The 22,463-nt window shown below is 33.6% G+C and overlaps 1 protein-coding gene across 5 annotated transcripts; it reads right to left on the bottom strand.

Moving 5' to 3' along the window:
* Positions 1-3,656: 3,656 nt before the first annotated feature.
* Positions 3,657-22,222, bottom strand: LOC18427302 (SNARE-associated protein-like protein). 5 transcript variants are annotated; one of them, XR_016048694.1, is made up of 4 exons: positions 21,588-22,222; positions 20,713-20,877; positions 19,884-20,032; positions 3,657-3,716 (listed from the first exon to the last, which is right to left on the bottom strand). XR_016048694.1 is itself a non-coding variant. In XM_006836355.4 (3 exons), the coding sequence occupies exons 1-3, from the start codon at positions 21,952-21,954 to the stop codon at positions 19,959-19,961; spliced, it is 606 nt and encodes a 201-aa protein (XP_006836418.1). In that variant the 5' UTR covers positions 21,955-22,222; the 3' UTR covers positions 19,706-19,958. The 5 variants fall into 5 exon arrangements, 1 of the variants encoding a protein (XP_006836418.1); XR_016048687.1 differs by lacking the exon at positions 3,657-3,716 and adding an exon at positions 11,733-12,588; XR_016048688.1 differs by lacking the exon at positions 3,657-3,716 and adding an exon at positions 19,430-19,715.
* Positions 22,223-22,463: the final 241 nt, after the last annotated feature.

Raw genomic sequence — 22,463 nt, 5'->3', positions numbered from 1 at the left:
AGAGGTTCTAAAATAATAGGAAGAAGCAATGTTGAGATAAGGAGGATATGAAAATCTTCTCTCTTGTCTCTCTAATTAAGATATAGAACTAATGTTGAGATAATGATGGATATGGAAATCTCTCATTAAGATATAGAAAGAATGATGATCTCTAACTCATTTAGCTTCTCTTTTTTTGGGGTAATTCAGTGGGGATGACGAGCCCCTACCTATTTTTAAAATTGTTAGTATGTATTATATTTCTCTCTTCCCCTAAAGTTAGAAATGTGCCTTAAAATTTCTATAGAATTAGGGCCTTTCTTAATTTCAAGACATGTATCCACCTCTTAACTTTGGCTTTTTTTTTGGGTAATTCAGTGGGGATGACGAGCCCCTACCTATTTTTAAAATTGTTAGTATGTATTATATTTCTCTCTTCCCCTAAAGTTAGAAATGTGTCTTAAAATTTCTATAGAATTAGGGTCTTTCTTAATTTCAAGACATGTGTCTACCTCTTAACTTTGGCTTAATAATGCAGTGTAGATGATTAGAGATCAAAATAGATTCTCAATCCATATGTTTTGAAATACACCCATGAGATTAATTGGTTATTATTTAATCATATGTTTTGAAATAATATTAAATGCCCATCAATATTTGCTCATGTCTTTTAAAATAATATTAAATGCCCAAAACAATACGCATAATTTTGACTTAAAATAGTAGAAAATGAGTAAAATATTAAATAGTTGAAATGTAAGGCATATTTTTATAAATTTTCCTTGTTTGGAAAACACCCACATGAACGAGAGTATCTTTCAACCCTATCGCTAAGCCCTAATTTCGATAGTTTTTTAAAAAAAGGACAAGCATTGTTTTTTCCTTTGCCCCTTAAGAGTGAAATCAATGTAGCTTAGTCCGCTCCGCTATTCATAGGTTAACTCCCTTTCGTGATTCGGCTTATTGACAATGTCATTGTTTTTCACATTATCATCTTTATTCATGACTTATCCTAACTATTTGAAGTTGCTATACGAGTTCCGTTCCATCATTCTGTTCTATTAATGGCAGGTGGCGCTTTCAAGGTTTTGAAGCCCGTGAGGTCGGTAAAAGGTTAGTGTGGAATGTCAGGGTTATGACTCCGGATAAATATTAACCTCCCAGGATACCGCCAGTCAAGGAGTCAACGAAAGGCTAGGAACCGTATAAATAATTATTTCTCCTATATGTATACTTACTATAATAAGATAGTTTAATTTTGTTTCTCCTATATATATTACTATAATCTAATAGGATAAATTTTTATATTTTTAAATTTTAGATTGTTGGTATTTCTATTTCTGGTGATTAGTTGGGTACAATAGGGGTTGAGTTGGGAATATGTACTCATTTTAGTAGGTTTGAACCAAAAAATACGGGAAAAACAATTGGGGATGACTTGCATGGACGACTTTTAGATAAGGGTGGGATAAAGATAAAAAAAAAAAAAATAGAGGATGCAATTGTTACCAACTTTAAGAGGTTTTTCTTTAAAAAAAGAAAGAATAAAAAAAATAAAAAAAACAAAAAAGAAAGAAACAATTTTGAGATAAAGAGGATATGAAAATATTTCTCTCTTTGTGTCTTTCTAATTAAGATATAGAAATAATGTTGTGATAAGGATGGATATAAAAATCTCTCATTAAGATAAAGAAAGAATGCCCATCTCTCTCTCTCTCATTTAGCTATCCTTAAATAAGTGCGTGTTCTATCTCTCTCTTCTCCTAAAGTTAGAAATGTGTCCTACAATCTCTATAGAATTAGGGCCCTTCTTATTTTCACGACACGTGAAATAATGTTGAGATAAGGATGGATATATAATCAAAATCTCTCATTAAGATATACAAAGAATGCGTCTCTCTCATTAGCTATCTTTAAATGAGTGTGTATTATATCTCTCTTCCAATCTTTAAATGAGTGTGTATTATATTTCTCTCTTCCCTTTAAAGTTAGGAATGCGTTCTACATTCTTTATAGAATTAGGCTCGTTTTCAATTTAGTGACATGTGTCAACTCCTTAGCTCTGGCTTAAAAATGTAATATAGATAATTGGAAATCAAAATAGATTCTCAAGCCATCTTAAGAATTTTGACACCTAAATTACATTTATGATAAAATTTGGAGGTGTGCCTTAATTTGATTCTAACCTTATAAAAACTATATTTATTGTTAAATTACTCATCTCTTAAATACATTTTGAAAATTTTCCTTAAAAATATAGAAAGGATCACACGTTGCTCTCTGTATGTGAATGGGAGAATTAATACCTTAAGACTGAATGGAGACTGTCCAAGTTTTGGATGACCAAACATCTAAGCGATTAGAAACTCAAAATTCATTTTTTTTTAGTAAAAATACTCGTGATTATAAAATTAATCTTAGAATTTCATATCAAAGAAATTATCTCTGACTTTTGTCCAAGGGAGCAAATGTACAATGTATTCCATTGGAAGTATATGGTGTGTTTTCAAGGGAGGACAAGGTTCTCAAGAATTTATTGGGTATATTTCCTCTTTTTTAATGGTTTAGGTCCAATTTGGATGAGCCATCTAAAAGTTCTAGTTTCTATTCATATCTTACTTGAAATGGAAAAAAGAATGCTTCAAGTATTTATGTCTCGTTTACTCATGTGTTTTGAAATAATATTAAATGCTCGAAAAAATATGCATAATTTTGACTTGAAATGGTAGATAAAGATTAAATAGTTGCATGTGAAACTGGGTGCTTATATTTATTCTATTGACCAATCTCAAACTTCAAAAGCAATTTTTCCGAACTGTGTGAGAACTTCAAGCTATCAAATTTCACATCGGATAATTGTAAATAACTGTGACCACCTTATATCAAAAGTAAATGATCTCACTGTATACAATCTCCCCATTTAAATTTTTTATTTTGAGCGTTAATCCCCACTTTTAGTTTAAGGTGGCAAAGACATTGTATTTCCTTTGACAAACAATATGGTAGCCTCTTAATATGATGTTACCCGTTTTTTAAATAATCGTAATTGTTTTATTTTTGTTTTGTTTTCTTGCGTTATTTTTTCTCAACAAAAGGATTACTTGATTTGAACCTTGGCCGGAGGCCTAGAGAAAGAGAAAGAGAGAGAGCTTTGGGCTTGAATTATTCTATCAAAGTTGTGCAAACAAAATCAATCGAACTAATATAAATATGACAAATACACACACCCTTTATTACATCACAATATGACAAATACATACACCCTTTATTACGTCACAGTTAACTATTATGACACACAAAGCAGTAAATCGCACAGGAGCACAAATGCATGTGCTCCCCAAAGCAATGAAGCACACAGGAATGCAAATACATGTGTTCACCATATGAACACAAACCCAAGGCATGGAAGTAATAAGAAAAAGCAGACTCCTCTACAAGAGCGGTATAAGAATAGAAGCTTATGTGGGTCAATAGAGATGCAACCTGGCTCTCTCAACATTTTGAAGGCTATGGGCTAATTGTTAGGGATTCTTTGGAGCGAGGTAAGCGCCGTAGAAGGTCCGAAAACAAAGAAAGGATCCTCTTTGGAGTTGTTGGAATTGTTGAAGGCAGTATCGACAATTTGGGTATCAGCACAGAAGGGGTAATGGAGAGGGGTGGAGGGCGTCGCGTGTCTAATAAGCCGCGAGCTGCGAGACAGGCATTATCACCGAGCAACGACATAACAACGAGCATTGCTAATAAGAGGGATATCTTGTGAGAAGCCATGGCTAAAGAGAGAAAGGGTGGAGAGAGAGAGAGAGTTGAGAAGAAACAAGTGGTAGAGAGAAGAAGAAATGTATTTGTTATGCTCGTTCCCTTCCAAATTTATTCGTGGGTGAGACATTTAATTAATCCTCCCATCTATCTTTTTTTGCGTTTTTTCCCTCTCTAAACACCCATCCTTTTTCTATTTTCTCACTCTATAAACGCAATCCATGTAGATGCGAAAACGTGCAAGCCATCTTCTACACAATTTCCACTGATAATCATCAGGCACGTCTGGAAGATGAATTGCATTCCCAATATTGCTTTGATTATAAGCTCCTGCAGGAGCGCATTGTTCATTTATCCCATTTTTAAAATCCATCAATGCGTATTTTTAGGACCTAAAATTATGCGAAAAGTAACTTCCCTGGAATCATGACCAGCCCAAAAAATAAATAAATTTATAAGAACTCAAGTATCACCTCTTCGGCCTTTCTCGTGAACATGTGTTAATATTCAATTGTTTATGTGTTCAAAATCCAACTTTTTATTATTTAGAAATGGACGTGGTCATCCGGCATACTGTAGAAATGTGGGTTTGACAATAATTATATTTTCTTGATATAATTTAATCCTAATTTTTAGAGAATATATAATCTTTAACATGGAGATTATGAATATGAAAGAAAAAATACATTTGAAAACTAGAAATAATAATTATATTAAGAAAACATTTGGACCGTTATACAATTGTTTTTAGATGGTCCACCTATTTGCATCTATTTTTAAGATGGATGCTTTATACCTCTAGACAGCATGAAACAATTCTTCTTCAGACATGCTTTGGATCTCAAAATTTTAGATTAAAAAATATATACTAAGGAAAGGAAAAAGTTTAGATAAAGTTGCAACCTTAAAATGTAGAATTACAAATACACCTCAAAAATCTATCGCAAAGGTTATTTTAATGTTGGAAAACCCTCTAATTGATCATCTCGACATGCATATATATTTATATATATATTTAGTCCCAAAAAAAATGCATTTTACACCACATTATGTAGGTCATCCATTTTCAAGATTTTTCATATGTTTAAAAATATCTCGATTTTTAACCATTTTTGGAGTTTAAACTTTTTTAGTTAGATATAAAAATAGGTTTTAAAATAATCTTTAGAATTTTTTACAACAAAATTATATGTTATGATAAAATTTGGAGTTTAGCCTTAATTGAATTGTTTAAAGTTGCAACCTTATGGAAACTACACCGTTTAGAAAAAGTATATAAACAAACTATAAACTTTTAATATAAGGTGAGGGGGTGGCGTCTCTATTAGGCGGCAAGCCCCCAGGCAAGCATTGTCACTTAGCAACGACATAACAGTAAACATGGCCAATAAGAGGGAGATCTTGTAAGAAGCCATGGCTAAGAGAGAGGGAGAGAAAGGCTAGAGAGAGAGAGAAAGTAGAGGGGGTTGAGAAAAACTAGTCGTGAACAAGTAAGGGGTTGGGGGATTTTTATGTATAAGAGGGAGATGAAGATGTTTAGAATAGTAATATAATAGTGGTAGAGAGAAGAAGAAAATTATTTGTTATGGTTGTTTCCTTCCAAATGTATTTGCGGTGAGACATTTATTTAAGTGAAAATTCCGTATAGAACTCTAATTTCTCATATTATTTCATGGTATACCATCTTTCTGTTTTTATTTCAAGTGGCATAAAGAAACCCTTAATGATTTCACCGTAGGCCTTCATCTCTTATCTCCTCTTTTATTGACTTTTGATCATAAAAATTAGCCCCAACAAATTTTTTTATACCATTTCAATTCAAAAATATTTTTAATGGGTGGAAGGGGAAAAAAAGATTAAAAAAGTTTTTAGGTAAAAATGGCATAAAAAGATTTGTGGAGGCTAATTTTAATGGTCAAAAGTCAATAAAAAAAGGAGATAAGAGATGAGGGGATACGCTGAAATCCTTGAAAGTTTCTCTATTGGTTTCAAAAATCAATATTTTTAAAGCCTCTAGAATAAACGCAGCTCAAATGCATCCTTAAAAAGCATGATGCTTGTTGTATTCTTTTTTATTTATTTTTTGACAATAAATACTTATTGTATTATCTTTTATTATTATTTTTTACAAGAAAAATAAGAAGATCATGCTACCTCGGTAACTTTTTTTTTTTGTCAAAGTAAATTTTATTTTTTTTGTCAAGGTACCTTTTATTTTTTTGTCTAGGTAACTTTTATTTTTTTGACAATGTAATATTTATTTTTATTTTTTTGACAAACATTTATTTTTTTTATCAATATAAGTTTTAGTTTTTTGTCATAACTTATATTTTTTTTTCAAGTTAACTTTAATTTTTGTCTTTGTCAAGGTAACTTTTATTTTTTCGACAAAAAATAAATTTTTTTGTCAAGGTAACTTTTATTTTTTTGGTCAATGTAACTTTTATTTATTTTTTTTCATAACTTTTATTTTTTTTTTGAAGATAACTTTTTTTTGTCAAAATAATTGTTTTTTTTTTTTTTTTTTTGTCAATATAACTTTTAATTTTTTTGATTTTTTTTATTTTTTTTTGTAAAGGTTGTTTTTATTTTTTTTGTTATAACTTTTATTTTTTTAGTCAAATTATATTTTATTTTTTTGTAATAACTTTTATTTTTTGTCAATGTAATTTTTTTTTTACTTTTTTTATTTTTTTTAACATAAAATAAATAAATAAAATTGACCTAATTTATTTTTTTTAACATAAAATAAAACTAGATGGTAGGCTACTGCCCGGGAGTCTCAAGCTTGGAACCCATTGAGAGAAGGATAGAAGCAACAACTGTTGGGTTCATGTGGCCTTTAAAGGTCTTATGAGTGCTTGTAAAATGAAATGATATAGTGGAACATGAACTCAGTGGGAGTGTGGTCCATGGTGGACCATACTAAACAAACGATGGTTTGCTGATACCGATCTATGCTTAACGATCTAGGCCAGTCGGATGGAAAAAACCCAAGTTACCTTAGCATGAAGAACAAACCGATGAAGGTTTATGGGTTAGCCCTTGATGAGGTCGGAGAACATGCCCGGATGAATGAGCCGAAAGACTGTGTGACCCTTTTGTGTGATGGTGGCCTACAAAGATGGGGCCAAAGCCTCATCCATGTGCCATCACACGTCATGCATATCAATAGATCGTTTGGGAAAGCCAGAAATCCACTTTTTAGGGTAAAGCGTATGCATGTGCAAGAGATACCCCTAGGCACCATAGGAGTTGTGGTCGCATCAGATCTAGGTGACATTGACTCGCCTCTAAGGGAGGACCTGAAATCCACAAACTGAGATTGTGATCCCTTTGCTCATCAGCCGAACTTTGGTGACCCGCTAATGAGCCCCTCCTTGGACTGTGGGTCATGAGAAACACTGGATCGATCTGACAAAGCAAGTGTGGTCTGTAGTCTACAGTTGAAGGTAGAATACCCCATGATTGTTGATTCCTAAACCATATGGATCTTTTTCCCATCAAATTAATTTAATTGTGTTTATTTTATGATGAAAATTATTTTAATATTATTATTTGAATTTTTAGGAATCCCTAGATATTTTATTATAATTTTTTGTTCTATAAAATTAAAGATATTGATTTTACAATTGTTTAAATATTCAAATAATATTCTAAAATCTTTTAATTAATTTTAAATATATATAAATATCATGGGGGCCCATTGTGCACATGGGCTTGCCATATTTTTAGAAGGTGGGGCCCATGAGTCCCTCCCTTGGGTGGTGCGCCCCACCCTTATTCTCTTTCCTATTTTTGGTAATATAACATGTGGCCATATGGTTAGAAGATATTGACTAAATATTGACTCGATATCTCTTTGAAAGACTTTGTGGAAAGATTGAGCAGACTTGTGTTATTTTATGGTGTGCACAATATTTTGATTAGATTTAATTTATTTAATTTCTATTGATGAGAAAATGGTTTAGGAAAGGGGGATAATGGTTCATGCACCTTCCATAATATTGATGGCACATCTATGGAATGGGTAACTCAGATCTCTCACCCCACAAGTCACCCTTGATCGACAGTCTATGTTCAATCTCACAAAAAGAGGCAAGCCATAACCCTGAGAAACCCTAATCTTATTCAAAACCTATAAAAAGGGATTGTCTCTACCAAAAACATCTCTACGCCTCATCTTTCTATCTCTCTCTCTTAAGAAAGTTTACCTCTCTCATATTTGATCTCTCTCTCCCATATTGTGAAAAGACCTAAGGGTTTAGGTTATGGAGTTCTTCTCTCCTATCTCTCAAATATGGATTTATGGCTAAGGGTTTTAAGGTTTAGCAAAAAGAGAATTCATCTCTCTCAAACTAGGTTGCGAAGAGAATTCACGTAGGGCTTGAGTTTGTGATCAAAGAGGTTCATGTTCTATTGGTGTAGCTTGGCCGAAATTTGCTTTCCCGATTCGAAATTGAAGCTAGACCGTTGATCCCATGCCATCGAATGGTCGTCACTCGGTGTGGGGTGTAATAAGCCCGGTTGAGGTAATATCCGGAACCCTTCCTTTGCTTCTTGTAATCTTATCTTTTATTCTCAAGCATAGTGCATAGTTGTTTCAATGGCATCAAGTTGTTAACATCTTAGTTTTAGTGTTATGTTGATTTTATTTTGACATTTATCTTATTATAATAGAAACCACATGTAAGTGATCGTTTGCTAAAAGAAAGGGGTGAAGTAAAAAAAAAACGTATTCCCCGATAAAAGATCACATAGGTCTTTCTTTAATTGGTATCAGAGCTATTGATACTTGATGTCATTAGTTATCTTTTCTCTTTATTGAGTTCAGATAAAGCTTAGGAATGAGATATAAAAAAGATAATGGCCATTGTGGTTAAAAAATACACCCACGGTTAAGAATTATTGAAATATTCCAACACCGAAAAGGCACTCTGCATAATGAGTATTCTGGGCTATTTTGGAGTAGTGATATGAAGAATATAATCAGGTATTTTTCAATTATATACTCAGTGATATTTTGTGTCTTCAAGAGTAGGATTTACCTGCAAAATTTTAGCTAGAGATCCTATAGGAATTAAGAGTTATGGACTCAACAATGAAGAGTGTCAGTTCTGACCATGCAAAATTTTAGCTAGAGATCCTATAGGAATTGAAAGTTATAGACTCAACAATGAAGGGTGTCAGTTCTGACCATGCAAAATTCAAGAACTGTCCATTGAGTTCCGTGATTTTTCTCACCAATCATATGATTTTATTTCGAGCTGAAATTTGACCGTGACTCATAAAATTGAGTCTATTTTCAAACAAAAAACGTTTCATCAAGAAAGTCTTTGCGGTTTAAAAGATATGATATATTTATTGAAGAATGCACAAGTGCTGTTTTCTGCAACGAAAATTATTTTCATGACTTGGAAGTTAAGATTTAATTTCTATTCTTAGCATAATGTTTTATGGTTCACACTAAGTTTTGAGACTTCCATTCTGAGTCTAATTTGTAATAAAATTTATTTGATAAAGAAATATCTATGAGAGGAGAGAAATAAAAATTTTAGATTGAAAAAAGGTTATCCTGAATTTTCTGTAATTTGGTATGTCCTTCATTGAAGACATGAATAGCTATACTTATCAAGCCTACTTAACAGAGTGATATAAGGCTTGTGAAAATATACGTGTTACGATTATGTGTCTAATTTCAAACAAAATTGGTTTGAAAAGGAACTTCATGATGGTAGAGAGAAAAGACAATTTTACTAGATAGTGTTCATCATGAAATTCTGTAGTATGATTTATTTTGTGACGTAAATGTCACTTATTTATTTCTCTGAAGAAAAGTATTATTTGGAATTAAAACTATGATGTTATGATTTGGTTTTGTGTATAGTTTTCAACACAAAATAATTCAAGAAGAAATTCTTTGAGGATTGAGAGAAACAAATTTTTTATTAAGAGGTGCTCAACTTGATTTTGAATTAAAAAAATTACATTGTGACTTAAATGTCACTAAAATGAATATTCACTAAATGGTAAGATTTAGGGATGGAACTGAGCACTATTTTATATTCTTTTGAGTCTATTTCAATACCCAAAAAGATTCCAAGATTAACTCTTTATGAGTTGAGAAATGTCATATTTTTATCATGGGATGCTCAAGTGCTATTCTGCAGTAAATTAAAAAGATGTAGCATGTTAAGACACATCTTTGGATTCCAAGTTATGAAGACATTTTTCTTAGGGTTCATTTAAAAAGGTTTTATAGTGTACTATGAGTATGGTTTATTATAATAAAACTTCAAAAAGAGGTAATACAGAGTTGATAAGATATGACACTCTATGTGAGGAGTATTCGATATGAAAATAACAGAAAAAAGAAGAAACACAATACCTATAAAAACATCTTTGTTTCTTCGAATTGAAGGGATATATAGAGAGACTTGGTGGTAGCATAAAAAAGCTAAAGATCAGTGGGAGAATCGAAATTGTGATATTTGAAATAATAGGATGAAGAAAATATTTTCTTCACGGTGTAAGATAGGAGAATCCAAGTGCCGAAGAGATTGACACTTCATGAACAGTAGAAAGAAATATCACAATTTTACTAAAAACAGAAATATCACATTTATTTCTAACAATAAACAAGATAAATAAATAAATTTATTTTTCATAATTTACAGCATTCAAAATTTCTAACATAGATAAAATATCACAATTTTTACTAAAAAGATTATTTTTCAAGATAATGAGATCACGTGCGCATAAAATTTATCGCGCCTAAAATTCATGATAATAAGCAATAATTATTTCATTTCATTTTTAAAAAGAATAGATTATTTTTCGAGACAATGGGGTCACTTACACACAAAACTTATAAAATAAAGATCCTGGACGGAAATATCACTATTTATTAAAAACAGACTATTTTTCAGGAAGACGATGTCACTTACACACAAAACTTATAAAATAAAGATCTTAGACGGAAATATCACTATTTATTAGAAATAGACTATTTTTCAAGAAGACGATGTCACTTACACACAAAACTTATAAAATAAAGATCCTAGACGAAAATATCACTATTTATTAGAAATAGACTATTTTTCAGGAAGACGATGTCACTTACACACAAAACTTATAAAATAAAGATCCTAGACGGAAATATCACTATTTATTAAAAATAGACTATTTTTCAAGAAGACGATGTCTTTTACTCACAAATATTTGAGAGGGTGCTTCCGATAAAAATTCGGTTCAAGAGAGGAGTTCACTGTGTTTCGACCAGAGAGAGAGAGAACTATAAGCCTTGGCCTATAAGCCCAGAGAGAGACAGAGAGATTTGGGAGAACAAGGTTCTCAAGAATTTATTGGGTATATTTCCTCTTTTTAATGGTTTAGGTCCTGTTTGGATGAGCCATCTAGAAGTTGTCGTTTCTATTCATTTCTTACTTGAAATGGAAAAAAAATGCTTCACGAATTTAAGTCTCATTTACTCATGTGTTTTGAAATAATATTACATGCCCAAAAAAATACGCATAATTTTGACTTGAAATAGTAGAAAAGGAGAAAAATATGAAATAGTTGAATATGAAATTGGGTGGCTGTATTTATTTTATTGACCAAGCTCAAACTTCAAAAGAAATTTTATCAAATTGTGTAATAAACTCAAGCTATCAAATTTCACATCGGATAGTTGTAAGTAATTGTGACCACTTTGTATCAAAAGTAAATGGTCTTATTGTGTACAATCCTCTCATTTTAATTTTTTATTTTGAACATTAATCTTAGTTTGAAGTGGCAAAGACATTGTATTTATTTTGACAAACAATATGGTGGCCTCGTAATATGATGTTACCCGTTTTTTAAATAATCATAATTGTTTTGTTTTTGTTTTGTTTTCTTGTTTTATTTTTCTCAACAAAAGAATAACTTGATTTGAACCTTGGCCCGTAGGCCCAGAGAAAGAGAGAGAGCTTTGGGCTTGAATTATTCTGTCAAAGTTGTGCAAACAAAATCAATCGAATATAAATATGACAAATACATACACCTTTTATTACACCACAACTAACTATTATGACACACAAATCACACAAGAGCACCCCAAAGTAATGAAAAACAATAAATCACACAGGAGTGCAAATACATGTGCTCCCCATAGGAACATAAACTCGAGGCATGGAAGTAGTCCTCTTTATACGGGGGGCACATGTGTTAAGAGAGATAGTTCTGGGCTTGTATTACTCTAAGTTGTGCAAACAAAATCAATGGAATATAATTCCAATCTAAATATGACAAATACATACACCCTTTATTACAATTACCAACATGAGGATATCAGCACAGAAGGGGTGGTGGACAGGGCTGGAGGGGGTGCGTGCCTAAGAGGCCGCGAGCTGCGAGACAAGCATTGTCACCAAGCAACGACAGTACAACGCGCATTGCTAATAAGAGGGAAGCCTTGTGAGAAGCCATGGCTAAAAGGGCTAGAGAGAGAGAGAGAGGAAGGAGAGACCAGGACTAAAGAGAGAGAAGAAACTAGTGGTGAACTAAAGAGCGGTTTGAGGATCTTTATATATAAGAGAGAAATGAGAGGGAGATGTTTAGAATAGTAACAGTGGGTAGGGCTTCGTGGGTTTTGAGAGATTAATTAATCCTCTCATCCAACTTCTCTGCGTTTTCTCTCTCTCTCTCTACAAGCAGATCCTTTTTCCATTTCTCACTCTAAAAATGCAATCCCTGTAGAAGCAAAAACGTGCATGCCATCTTCTCCACGATTTCCACTGATGAGCACAACAGGCACGTCTTGGCATTCCCAAAATTTCTTGGCATTCCCAAAATTTCTTTGATTTTATGCTCCTGCAGGAACGCATTGTTCATTTATCCCATTATTAAAATCCATCTAGGAGTATTTTTAGGACATGAAATTATGCGAAAAGTAATAATGACCAACCCAATACATATATATATATATATATATATATATATATATATATATATATATATATATATATATATATAAAGCACTCAAGTGTGAGCTCTTCGGCTTTTCTCGTGAACATGTGTTAATATTTAATTGTTTATGAGTTCAAAATCCATTTTTTTATTATTTAGAAATGGACGCAGTTAACATGAAAAGAGTGTATATTTCAAATTTTTTCCTTTTTGTGATTGTTCATTAGAATGAAAAAAGTGTATATTTCAAATTTTAAATCAAACAAATGGCCATAACATAGTTTTTTAAAGTTATTCATTATATTACTATACAACGGTTGCATGAAATCATTGCCCCTCATAAAAATATAGAAATACAATCTTAGTTATGGTATGCATATCTTTTTCTCACTTGAATTTTATTGCTCCTATATATATTACTATAGGGATGCGATTAGCATGCGGTCATGCCCGCACATGTACAATTGCTGACTTGGCAATAAATATATTTTTTAAATATAATTTGATCCTAAGTTTTTGAGAATATATAATATTAACATGGAGATCATGAATATGAAAAAATAAATAAAATTTGAAAACTAAAAATAATAATTATATTAAGAAAACATTTGGACCGTTAGTTACAATTGTTTGTAGACCACCTATTTGCATCCATCTTTAAGATGGATGGTTTATACCTCTAGACCGTTTATTGTATAAATGCGGTCCAGCCCGAATATAACCATTGTTCTTACTATAATCAAATAAGTTAAAGTTTCACGTTTCTCAAATTTTAGATTGTGGGTTCTTTCTCTTTCTAGTGATTAATTGGGCATAATAGGGGTTGAGTTAAGGATAGGTACCCAGTTTAAGAGGTTTGAACCAAAATATAAAAGAAACAAAAATTGGGGATGACTTGCTTGCACAACTTTTAATAAAGGGCGAGATAATAATAATAATTCTAATTATTACCAACTTTAAGAGGTCTTAAAATAATAGGAAGAAGCAATGTTGAGATAAGAAGGATATGAAAACCTTTCTCTCTTGTGTCTCTAGTTAAGATATAGAACTAATGTTGAGATAATGATTGATATGAAAATTTATGTAAGGAAGATCAACAACTAAGACTATTTCCTACTTAGGTAACTGATTGAAAAGTTTAGGGCGAAAGGAAAAAAGCTCCACATGGTTTTTATTGATCTAAGGAAAGCTTATAATATAGTACCTCAAAATTTGATTTGGCGAGTGTTGGAAAAGAAAGGTGCCTCTAAACACTACATTGACTTGGTGAGAGATATATACGATGGAGCGCTAACTAGTGTACGAACAAATAGTGAAGAGACGAATGAGTTTTCAATGACAATAGGTCAACATCATAAGTCAGCATGGAGCCCGTACCTCTTTGTCTTAGTTATGGACGACTTAACTTGGCACCTACAGGATGAAGTACTACGGTACATGTTGTTTGCAAATGATTTAGTTTTGATTGATGAGACCCGAAACGATGTCAACGCAAAGTTAGAACTTTGGATGAATGCTCTAGAATCCAAAGGTTTTAAAATTAATTGGACTAAAACCGAGTATATGGAGTGTAAGTTTAATAATAATGAAAGTAGATACGAGGACGTAGTCAAGATTGAAAACAAATGCTGCATTTTCGATATCTTAAGTTGATAATCCAAGAAAATGGAGAGATCAAAGAAGATATCGCATGCAAAATTATAGCTGAGTGCATGAAATGGAGATATGCCATTGGAATTCTATGTGATCGTCGTATACCACTAAGGCTGAAGGGTAAATTCTATAGGACAACGGTGAGACCAGCTCTGCTCTAAGGAGTGGAAAAAAAACAATATACCCATAGAATGAGTATAGGGGAGATGATGATATTGAGATGGATGAGTGGCAAGACAAGAAGTGATAGAATTAGAAATGAATATATTCAAGAGAATTTAATCGTGGCACCAATAAGGGATAAAATGAGATAGACTAGACTAAAGTGGGCTGGCCATGTGTGACGACGACCGAGTATAACACATGTTAACAGGTGCGAATTAGTTCAAATAGCATGACTGAAAAGAGCAAGAGATAAACTCAAAAAGATGTGGCTGAAAGTAATCTGAAAAGATATGGGGACTTGTGGCTTCACCAACGCTTTTAATAGAACAGAATGGAGAACCATGATTCATGTAGCCGAACCTAAATAATTGGAAAAAAGCTAAAATGAGAATGATGATGATAACTTTAAAATGTTAAAAAGTTTTTTACCCATCAAAATAGAAAGATAAGAAAAAGATAAATTCACATAAAAATGGAAAATATGCCATATTTGATGAATGCAAAACATCCATTTGGTGGACGGTGAATTTGACCCTTCAAGAACAAAAAAATATTTCTTTAATTATTTTCTTTCAAATCAACTATGTGAAAAATTTAAACCTACATAAATCTCTCCGGCTATGTGTTTTGGAGATCAGCTTATACTTTAACAGTAAACCCTATAGCTTATAGAAGCTATTCTCCTCAAAAAAATATCAACGGGGCAAATATGTCTTCAAAAATTTGATTGAGTAATGGTTTTTATATATACATATGGTGCGGTTTGTATAGATTCTAGGCTCTAAACAATCAAATTAGAGCCTACCTTCAAATAGTAATAGTGTCGAGAAATGTGGTTTCAGCTTTGAAAATCTTTTTGCCAGCTTTAAAATATATTTTCATCTTTATTTATAAAGTTTAAAGCTTAAAAAATAATGTAGATCGAGAGAACTATGAAAATTTGAAAATCTTTAAAATTGACTATACAAAAATGTGTTCCAAAGTACACTATTTCCAAAACTTGAAATCCAATTTTTTTCTCATGTTCATGCATCTTGATGTTGAGATGATCAATTTGAAGACATTTGGGCATCAAAACAACCTCTTCTAATAAAAATTTTGAGGTAAGCTCGAATTGATTGTTTAGAGCCTCAGCTCTATAAACTTTTCCCATATATATATATATATATATATATATATATGAGTAATGATCCTATGAGACCGTCCTACACATATGTGTATAGAACCCCAAAGGATCACCATTAAATTTGACACATATCTCTAGAAAAATCAAGTCCCACACCCATGTGATAACTTTTCTAAAGATCTATGTCATATTTAATAGTGATCCTTTTGGATCCTACACACATGGGTGTGGAAAAGTTTCATAGGATCATTACTCATATATATATATATATATGGGAAAAGTATATAAGTTGCAACTTTAAAATATAGAATATCAAATGTACCTCAAAAATCTATCGAAAATGTTGTTTTAATGTTGAAAAAACCTCTAATCAATCATCTCGACATTGAGATGTATGAATATGAAAAATAAAAGTTTTGGAGCCCTAAAAAATAGTGCACCTTGCAACACATTATCTAGACCGTCCATTTTCAAGATTTTCATATATTTATAGATCTACTTGATTTTAACCATTTTTGGAATTTAAAATTTTCTAATTAGATATGAAAATAGATTTTAAGATAATAATAAGAATTTTTTATAACAAAATTACATGTCATGATAAAATTTTAAAGTGCACCTTAATTGGACCGTTTAAGGTTGCATCCTTATATATATATATATATATATATATATATATATATATCAAATGATTGAGTAGTGGGTAGCATGTATATTTCGATCATGGTAACTAAGCCAAAAGTCAAAAAATGGGACAAAAAATTTGTCATCATTTCTTCTAAAATAAGAGGTCATCGCAGTTGAAAGAACCTGAAAAATACTTAGCTAACCTTCCATCAGATTTTGGATTTTTCAAAAAAAAAAAAAAAATCACAGATTGTATACTATAAGACCTCTTATCTTTCATACAAAAAATTCACAATTACACGTATCCATTAGATGTTAAATTGGATGGCTTGAGATGTCACAATTTTTCTTTTTTTAAAAAAAACTTTTGAGTCTGGTCAATAACATGTTCATAACTACCCGATTTGAAATCTAAAGTACAAAAATTATTGCGACCTCTTTGTGCTAAGTAAATGGTCTATTTATTTCCTTTTACACAAAACTAGTGCATTTTATGGCTTTCATGCCCCTGTAACGATATTTTCAAGACATTGGTTATTGTTGTTTTGCTATGTACAAAGTTTATTCTACCCCTTGGGCAAAACAGTAACAAAAAGAACTTATACAATTTATTCAACATAAAGAACTTTTTCCTATTTTTATTTAACACAAAGAACTCATCAAATTTATTTTGACATAAATAACTTATCAAATTTATATTTTAAACAAGGAGGCGACTCATGGAAGTGGCTCATAAGAGCACGAGAAGTGAGTCATGCCTATGGCAACTGAACTGCACAAAGTTTTTGACAAGACCCGAAAGCCGCTTAAGACTCGGACGCCCAGGAACACACTCCTTCAGACAACTGATTGCCGAAGCATGTTAAGAATTTCCATTTTTCATAGTCTGCTTAATATAGGCTCTCAACTATGTAGATACCATGATTGATACTTGTATATAAAGTTTGCACTTAACCCATTAAAAAGCTCTGCAACTGTTGAAAAAACCTTAACAATAAATTCTTTTTTTGATAAACCTTAACAAGAGATTTATTATTCCAGGGCGTTGAGGAACACAACTCCTTGGCTTTTACAGGTGCTCTTCATTTTGTTCGGGCACCAGCCAGTTCTTGGTCGTTAAACTGTGATCTCAGAGGTAGGTAAGAAGATCAACTAACCATTCTCTAATCCAACAAACCAAGACAAATATGCATACTGCACAACCCAATAAATACATCTGCAATTCTCATTCAAGCTCTCACTCTCTCTCACAAGAGATCAACAGAACACTGTTACATATTATCTCTCTCCTCTTTCCACTCATCCATCAAGGTTGCTTCTCCATTGCCAATAGTACCCTCTAGGACTTGACACTTTCCTCTTTCCTATTTCTATCCATCCAACACAGTTTCTCCATTCCAATACTTTTTGTCTCCTCTCCCTAACACCGTTTCTCCATTCTAAAACTCTCTCCCCCCCTCTCCAGCCATGGGTTCGACAGGTTCTTCCTCCTATCATTGCCCATGGCTCTAATTGTGCTCAACATTGATGTTTGCCTAGAGACACGCCAGGTTCTTCCTCCTATCATTGCTCATGGCTCTAATTGTGCTCAACATTGATGTTTGCCTAGAGACGCGCCGGCTACAAGACACCCCACCTCTCCCAAAGCCCACGCTGTCCCCCTCTGCCCTCAACAATTCCTACAATCCCCACCATCCCACCCCTCCCGAAACCCACATTCCCTCCTCTACCCTCATCCATCAGTTCCATCCTTACCCACCACCCCACCACTCCTGAAGCCAACACTGCCTCCACTGCCCTCCAGAATTCCAACAATTCCCACCTCACCCCTCCCAAAGCCAACATTGCCCCCTATGCCCTCAGCTATCCCGGAAATCCCAACATCAATCCCTAATATCCCCACAACCTCCCAAAATCCCAACCACTAGCCCTCCATTGCCGACACTCCCCACCTTGGTGACAACCCCAATGCCCTCAACTGTTCCGAAGATGCCAACATCCATCCCTCCTATGCCCTCCCTCCCTAACTTAGGGAGCCTCAGCAATCCCTAAAATCCCAATCACTATCCCCCCCATGCCATCCCTCCCTTCCTCACCAATGCCCCCAATGCCCTCACCATCCCTCCCTTCCTTGCTGACAAGCCCAATGCCCTCAAGAATTCCAAAAATCCCCACCACCATGCCTCCCATGCCCACAATACCCACAACAATGCCAAAAATCTCACCCACAATCCCTCCCATGCCTTCCATTCTTACCCTTCAGTTTCCCCCCATCCCCTTTCAAAGCCCACCACCCCCTACAAAGGCTTGAGATGCCAAGTGGTAAAACCTCATGCACCAATGCATGCCTCCATCGTGCCCCATTGTCCATAGATCATCATACAGCATGGGACATGGCGAGCCAACAAGGTGCCTAGGTGCTGGTCACTTGCTTCACACGCATGGATGGCTTGTTGTGTTGTGGACCTCAGGAAGAGATTATCTTTTGTTGTTTGCCTATTATGTGAGAATTTTCTTCTATACTATTGTAGATGTTGTTGCTGTTACTGGTACCATTTACTATTATAAATATCAATATTGATTATTATTTTTATTCTTATTCTTAGTGTTTGTATCTAACAAGCACATGTGTGCTTCTTGTATTTAATAGTTTGTAATGAGTATAGTTAATTGATTTTATAGGCATTATTGTTCTGCTGTATGTGTGCCCAAAGGATACTTTATAGTTGCAACCATTGTTTTTTTTGCTCCGCAAAATAAAAACATTGGTGGAAATATTGGGCTGCTACAAACCCCACCCATGTTTTTCGTGTGGGATTGGATAAAAGTGATAGGTGCAAATAGTAAATCCCTACTATAATCTGAACTAGGATAAAGATGGATTAGAGGACATTGTGATTGGACTTTCACATGTCTAGCATCAAATTACATATATCAATTCTGGTCCATCCATTACTATGGAATGAGTCTGAGAAAAGCAAGGGGAGAGGTCCCTCACGATCATTTGGTCTTGAACATGTTTCTTATACTTAAATAAATCCCAGAATTATTATGCTGCACACCATTCATGACTTTCTAAATCAATTCACCTAGTTGACTCAGCCTGAGTCTGAGTTCCAAGCATCAAACTATGGTTGGAACTGGAACTAATGCACAGATAGAGAGTCGAAGATGTAAAGAAAAGAAAGTGGAGTAGCCCCTGCATTCATTTGGTTTTGACTTTTGAACATGTTTATTACACTACTTAATAAATCTCAGAATTACTATGTCACACACCATTCACGACTTTCCAAACCAATTCACGCAATCGGCTCAGCTTGAGTCCAAGTTTCAGGCAGCCAAAATGGTTGGAACTGGAACTAGTTCAAAGACAGGGATATTGATTCTGGCCATAAAAGTTTGAGACAGTTTCAATGAAATTTAGAACCATAGGCCTTAGACACCATCATAAATGATAAATCTGATAATTGACAACAGAACATAGTTCTCAATGTGAAATAATTAAATCAAAAAACATTCACATGATAAATTTTCAATTAGAAACATTAACTCTTAATTAAAGCATCAAAAAAAACCATTAACTCTTAATTACCCAAATGGAGAACAAACAATAACTACGGGAAATTACCTTTACAAGATTGACAAGGGAATATTGCTTCATGCCCAATAAATCCTTCCGACCTTCCCTTTCTTAGAGTGGTAATTACATTAGCTGGTCAGCACGATCAGCATGATCAGCATTTGATGATTCTGCATGCTTCCTGATTGCTTCATTTTCTGCACCCAAAATTTCATTTGTTTCGAGGTCTCAGATGATTGCTCAAACATATTTGTAAACCAGCTTATCTGAAAATTCTACAAACATGAGTACACAAAAAAATAAAATTTATGATTACTATTACGTAAAAATAATCTCTAAATAATAAATATATCTAAACCAGCTTCAAATTGCTGCTCATCACATTTAGTTCTCAGTCAGCTATATATCTAATAGTCCAAACATTAAATGAACCATCATAAGGGAAGTGATCGTGGAGGTTAGAGGTGGATATGAGCAATCTTTGGACAAAAGAAGGCCAAGGCAGACGTGAAAGTCTCTATCCAAGAGGTGGCCTTTGGCCAGCTGGTTGATATGAGCAATCTTTGGACACACGAAGTCCTAGACAGATGATAGAAATGGGTCTCTACATTGACATTTAAGTTTCATGAACCACATCCAGATGTTATAATGTCAATTGCCTGTGTCCAAATTTTTTATACTATTTTGAGCAATTCAATGGAAACCTCCAAAGCACATGATGGTTCGTTAAAGAAGAACAATGCTCAAACGGACAGCCCCACGTGGTTAGAAGTTCATCAGAACAAAACTCCTCAAAATCTGAGATATAACAATATATTATTTTGGGCCAAAGATATCTATCATGAAAAAACATAACAGGGTTTCATCAGAATAATACCATGTGATAGGCCAGCTGAGAGCATCCGGTCAATGTTATCAATGCGATGTTGTATCACTTTTAAAACTGAGTTTAGAGAAGAGATCCTCTTTCGAACCCCTGTAAGCTTGGCTGCATGTTGCATGACAAATGGCAAGGGTGCATCTTCTAAGAGCTTATCCAGCTCTGTATCAAACAAAAAAGACAAAAAATTTAACCCTAATTTCACAAAGGCATAAAGAATGAAAATCCATTCCATTGGCAGGTTTTAAAGCTCAAGATGTTATCCTTTCATTCTCACCAAGCAACGCCCTTTTTCTTATTGTTGGCACTTATTAGAAACAAAATACTTATTTTATCAAGAATTTTCAGATTTTGCATTTATAGATTAACTTATTACAATTATACAACTGCGTTCCAAAATTCCAATCAAAATTTGAGATAAAAAGGAGATATAAAATAACCCCCAAAAAAAAAAAATTAACTAAGTGTCTCGGTGGTTTTTGCATAGAGCTCCCAAGCTGTGGGTAGCCTATTTTTTGTAACTTGAACAAACTCTTTAATTAATACAAACGTCAAAATATTCAAAAAAGCAAAAAACTAAGTGTCAAGCCAATAACAAGCTTACCTTCTATTACCCAAATTTACAGTTCAAAATGCTAAACATTCATCATTTCAAAAAAGAAAATTTTAAGCATTCATTCTCCGCAAGAAAAAAGAAGCAATCCTCATTCCCTGATTGAACCAAATTGTCTAATATCAAGAAATTTCAGCCTTTGCATACATAGAATAGCCGTTGCATTCCTCTAAATTCAAGACAAAACCTCTCTATAGAACCTAAATTTTTAATTAACATACAGTATCACAGTAAAAAAAGTTGTCATGTCTAGAATCACCTAGTGTGAGTCGATCAATTGAACCTCCAAGCATATCCTGGCTTCTGATTACATTCCCTGCCCTAAAATCAAATTCTGTCATCACAGAGGTTAGCATCGATGAAATTGCTCTCGCCATGGCTTCTGTGCTCTTGTTATCACCATCAATGGTCGAATTCGAAGCTTTTGCCTCTGTTTCTGGTTCATTTTGTGTTAGATGTGATTCATCATTTGTTTGGCCACCATTGGTCGAATTCAAGGCTTTTGTCTCTGTCTCTGGTTCAGTTAGCGTTAGATGTGATTCTTCATCTATTTGGCCACCATTCATGGGCCCTGAAGTATTTACAGGTCCAGATTCATGAGGAGAAGAGGAATCACCAGTAACCATTGTTCATAGCAGGTCATGGCATCTACCGGATTCTGATGACTTCCATGACCATAGAGAAAGGAAACTTGGTGAATAAAATTAGGGGTTTCGATGAAACAAAGAAGAATACGGCAATTCGTCAAAGGGAACTCAAAACATTAGGTTCGAGAACAAAATCTACATAGAAATCAGACAATTTGTGCTCCTGGTTAGAGTTACACAGAAAAAAAAAATAGGGCAGAGAAACTAGAGTGAGAGAACAAGGGTATGGTCCTTCAAAAAATGAGCGCAAAACAAACACCAGAGAAAAAAAATTAGGGTCATGTAAAGAGGATAGAGAAATTGGAAGTCGGCTTATGAGCACAGGAGAGAAAAAAATAGGATTTCTGATTTGTTTTTCAAAAAGAAGAAAAATAAGGGTTTCTAATTCAATAGTATACAGGAAAGAGAGGGAAATTCAGGCTTCCGTATTAGGGATCCATCGCACAAACAAAATTAAGGTTATTCGAAGTTCGTATCTCTAACAAAGA

Source organism: Amborella trichopoda, chromosome 2 (assembly GCF_054954075.1).
Source record: "Amborella trichopoda isolate Santa Cruz 75 chromosome 2, AtrichopodaSantaCruz75HAP2 v2.0, whole genome shotgun sequence".
NCBI classification, from domain to species: domain Eukaryota; kingdom Viridiplantae; phylum Streptophyta; class Magnoliopsida; order Amborellales; family Amborellaceae; genus Amborella; species Amborella trichopoda.
The sequence above is the reverse complement of the archived record's forward strand: the minus strand, read 5'-3'. Positions and strand labels throughout refer to the sequence as shown.

Bases quoted from the DNA above. Each gene is read 5' to 3' on its own strand.
- LOC18427302 (XM_006836355.4), bottom strand. From the start codon at position 21,954: ATGGTTACTGGTGATTCCTCTTCTCCTCATGAATCTGGACCTGTAAAT. The intron at 20,878-21,587 runs GTGATTCTAGAC...TGTTTGATACAG, and splicing joins AATTGATCGACTCACACTAG to AGCTGGATAAGCTCTTAGAA. The intron at 20,033-20,712 runs GTATTATTCTGA...TTTTGGGTGCAG, and splicing joins CTCAGCTGGCCTATCACATG to AAAATGAAGCAATCAGGAAG.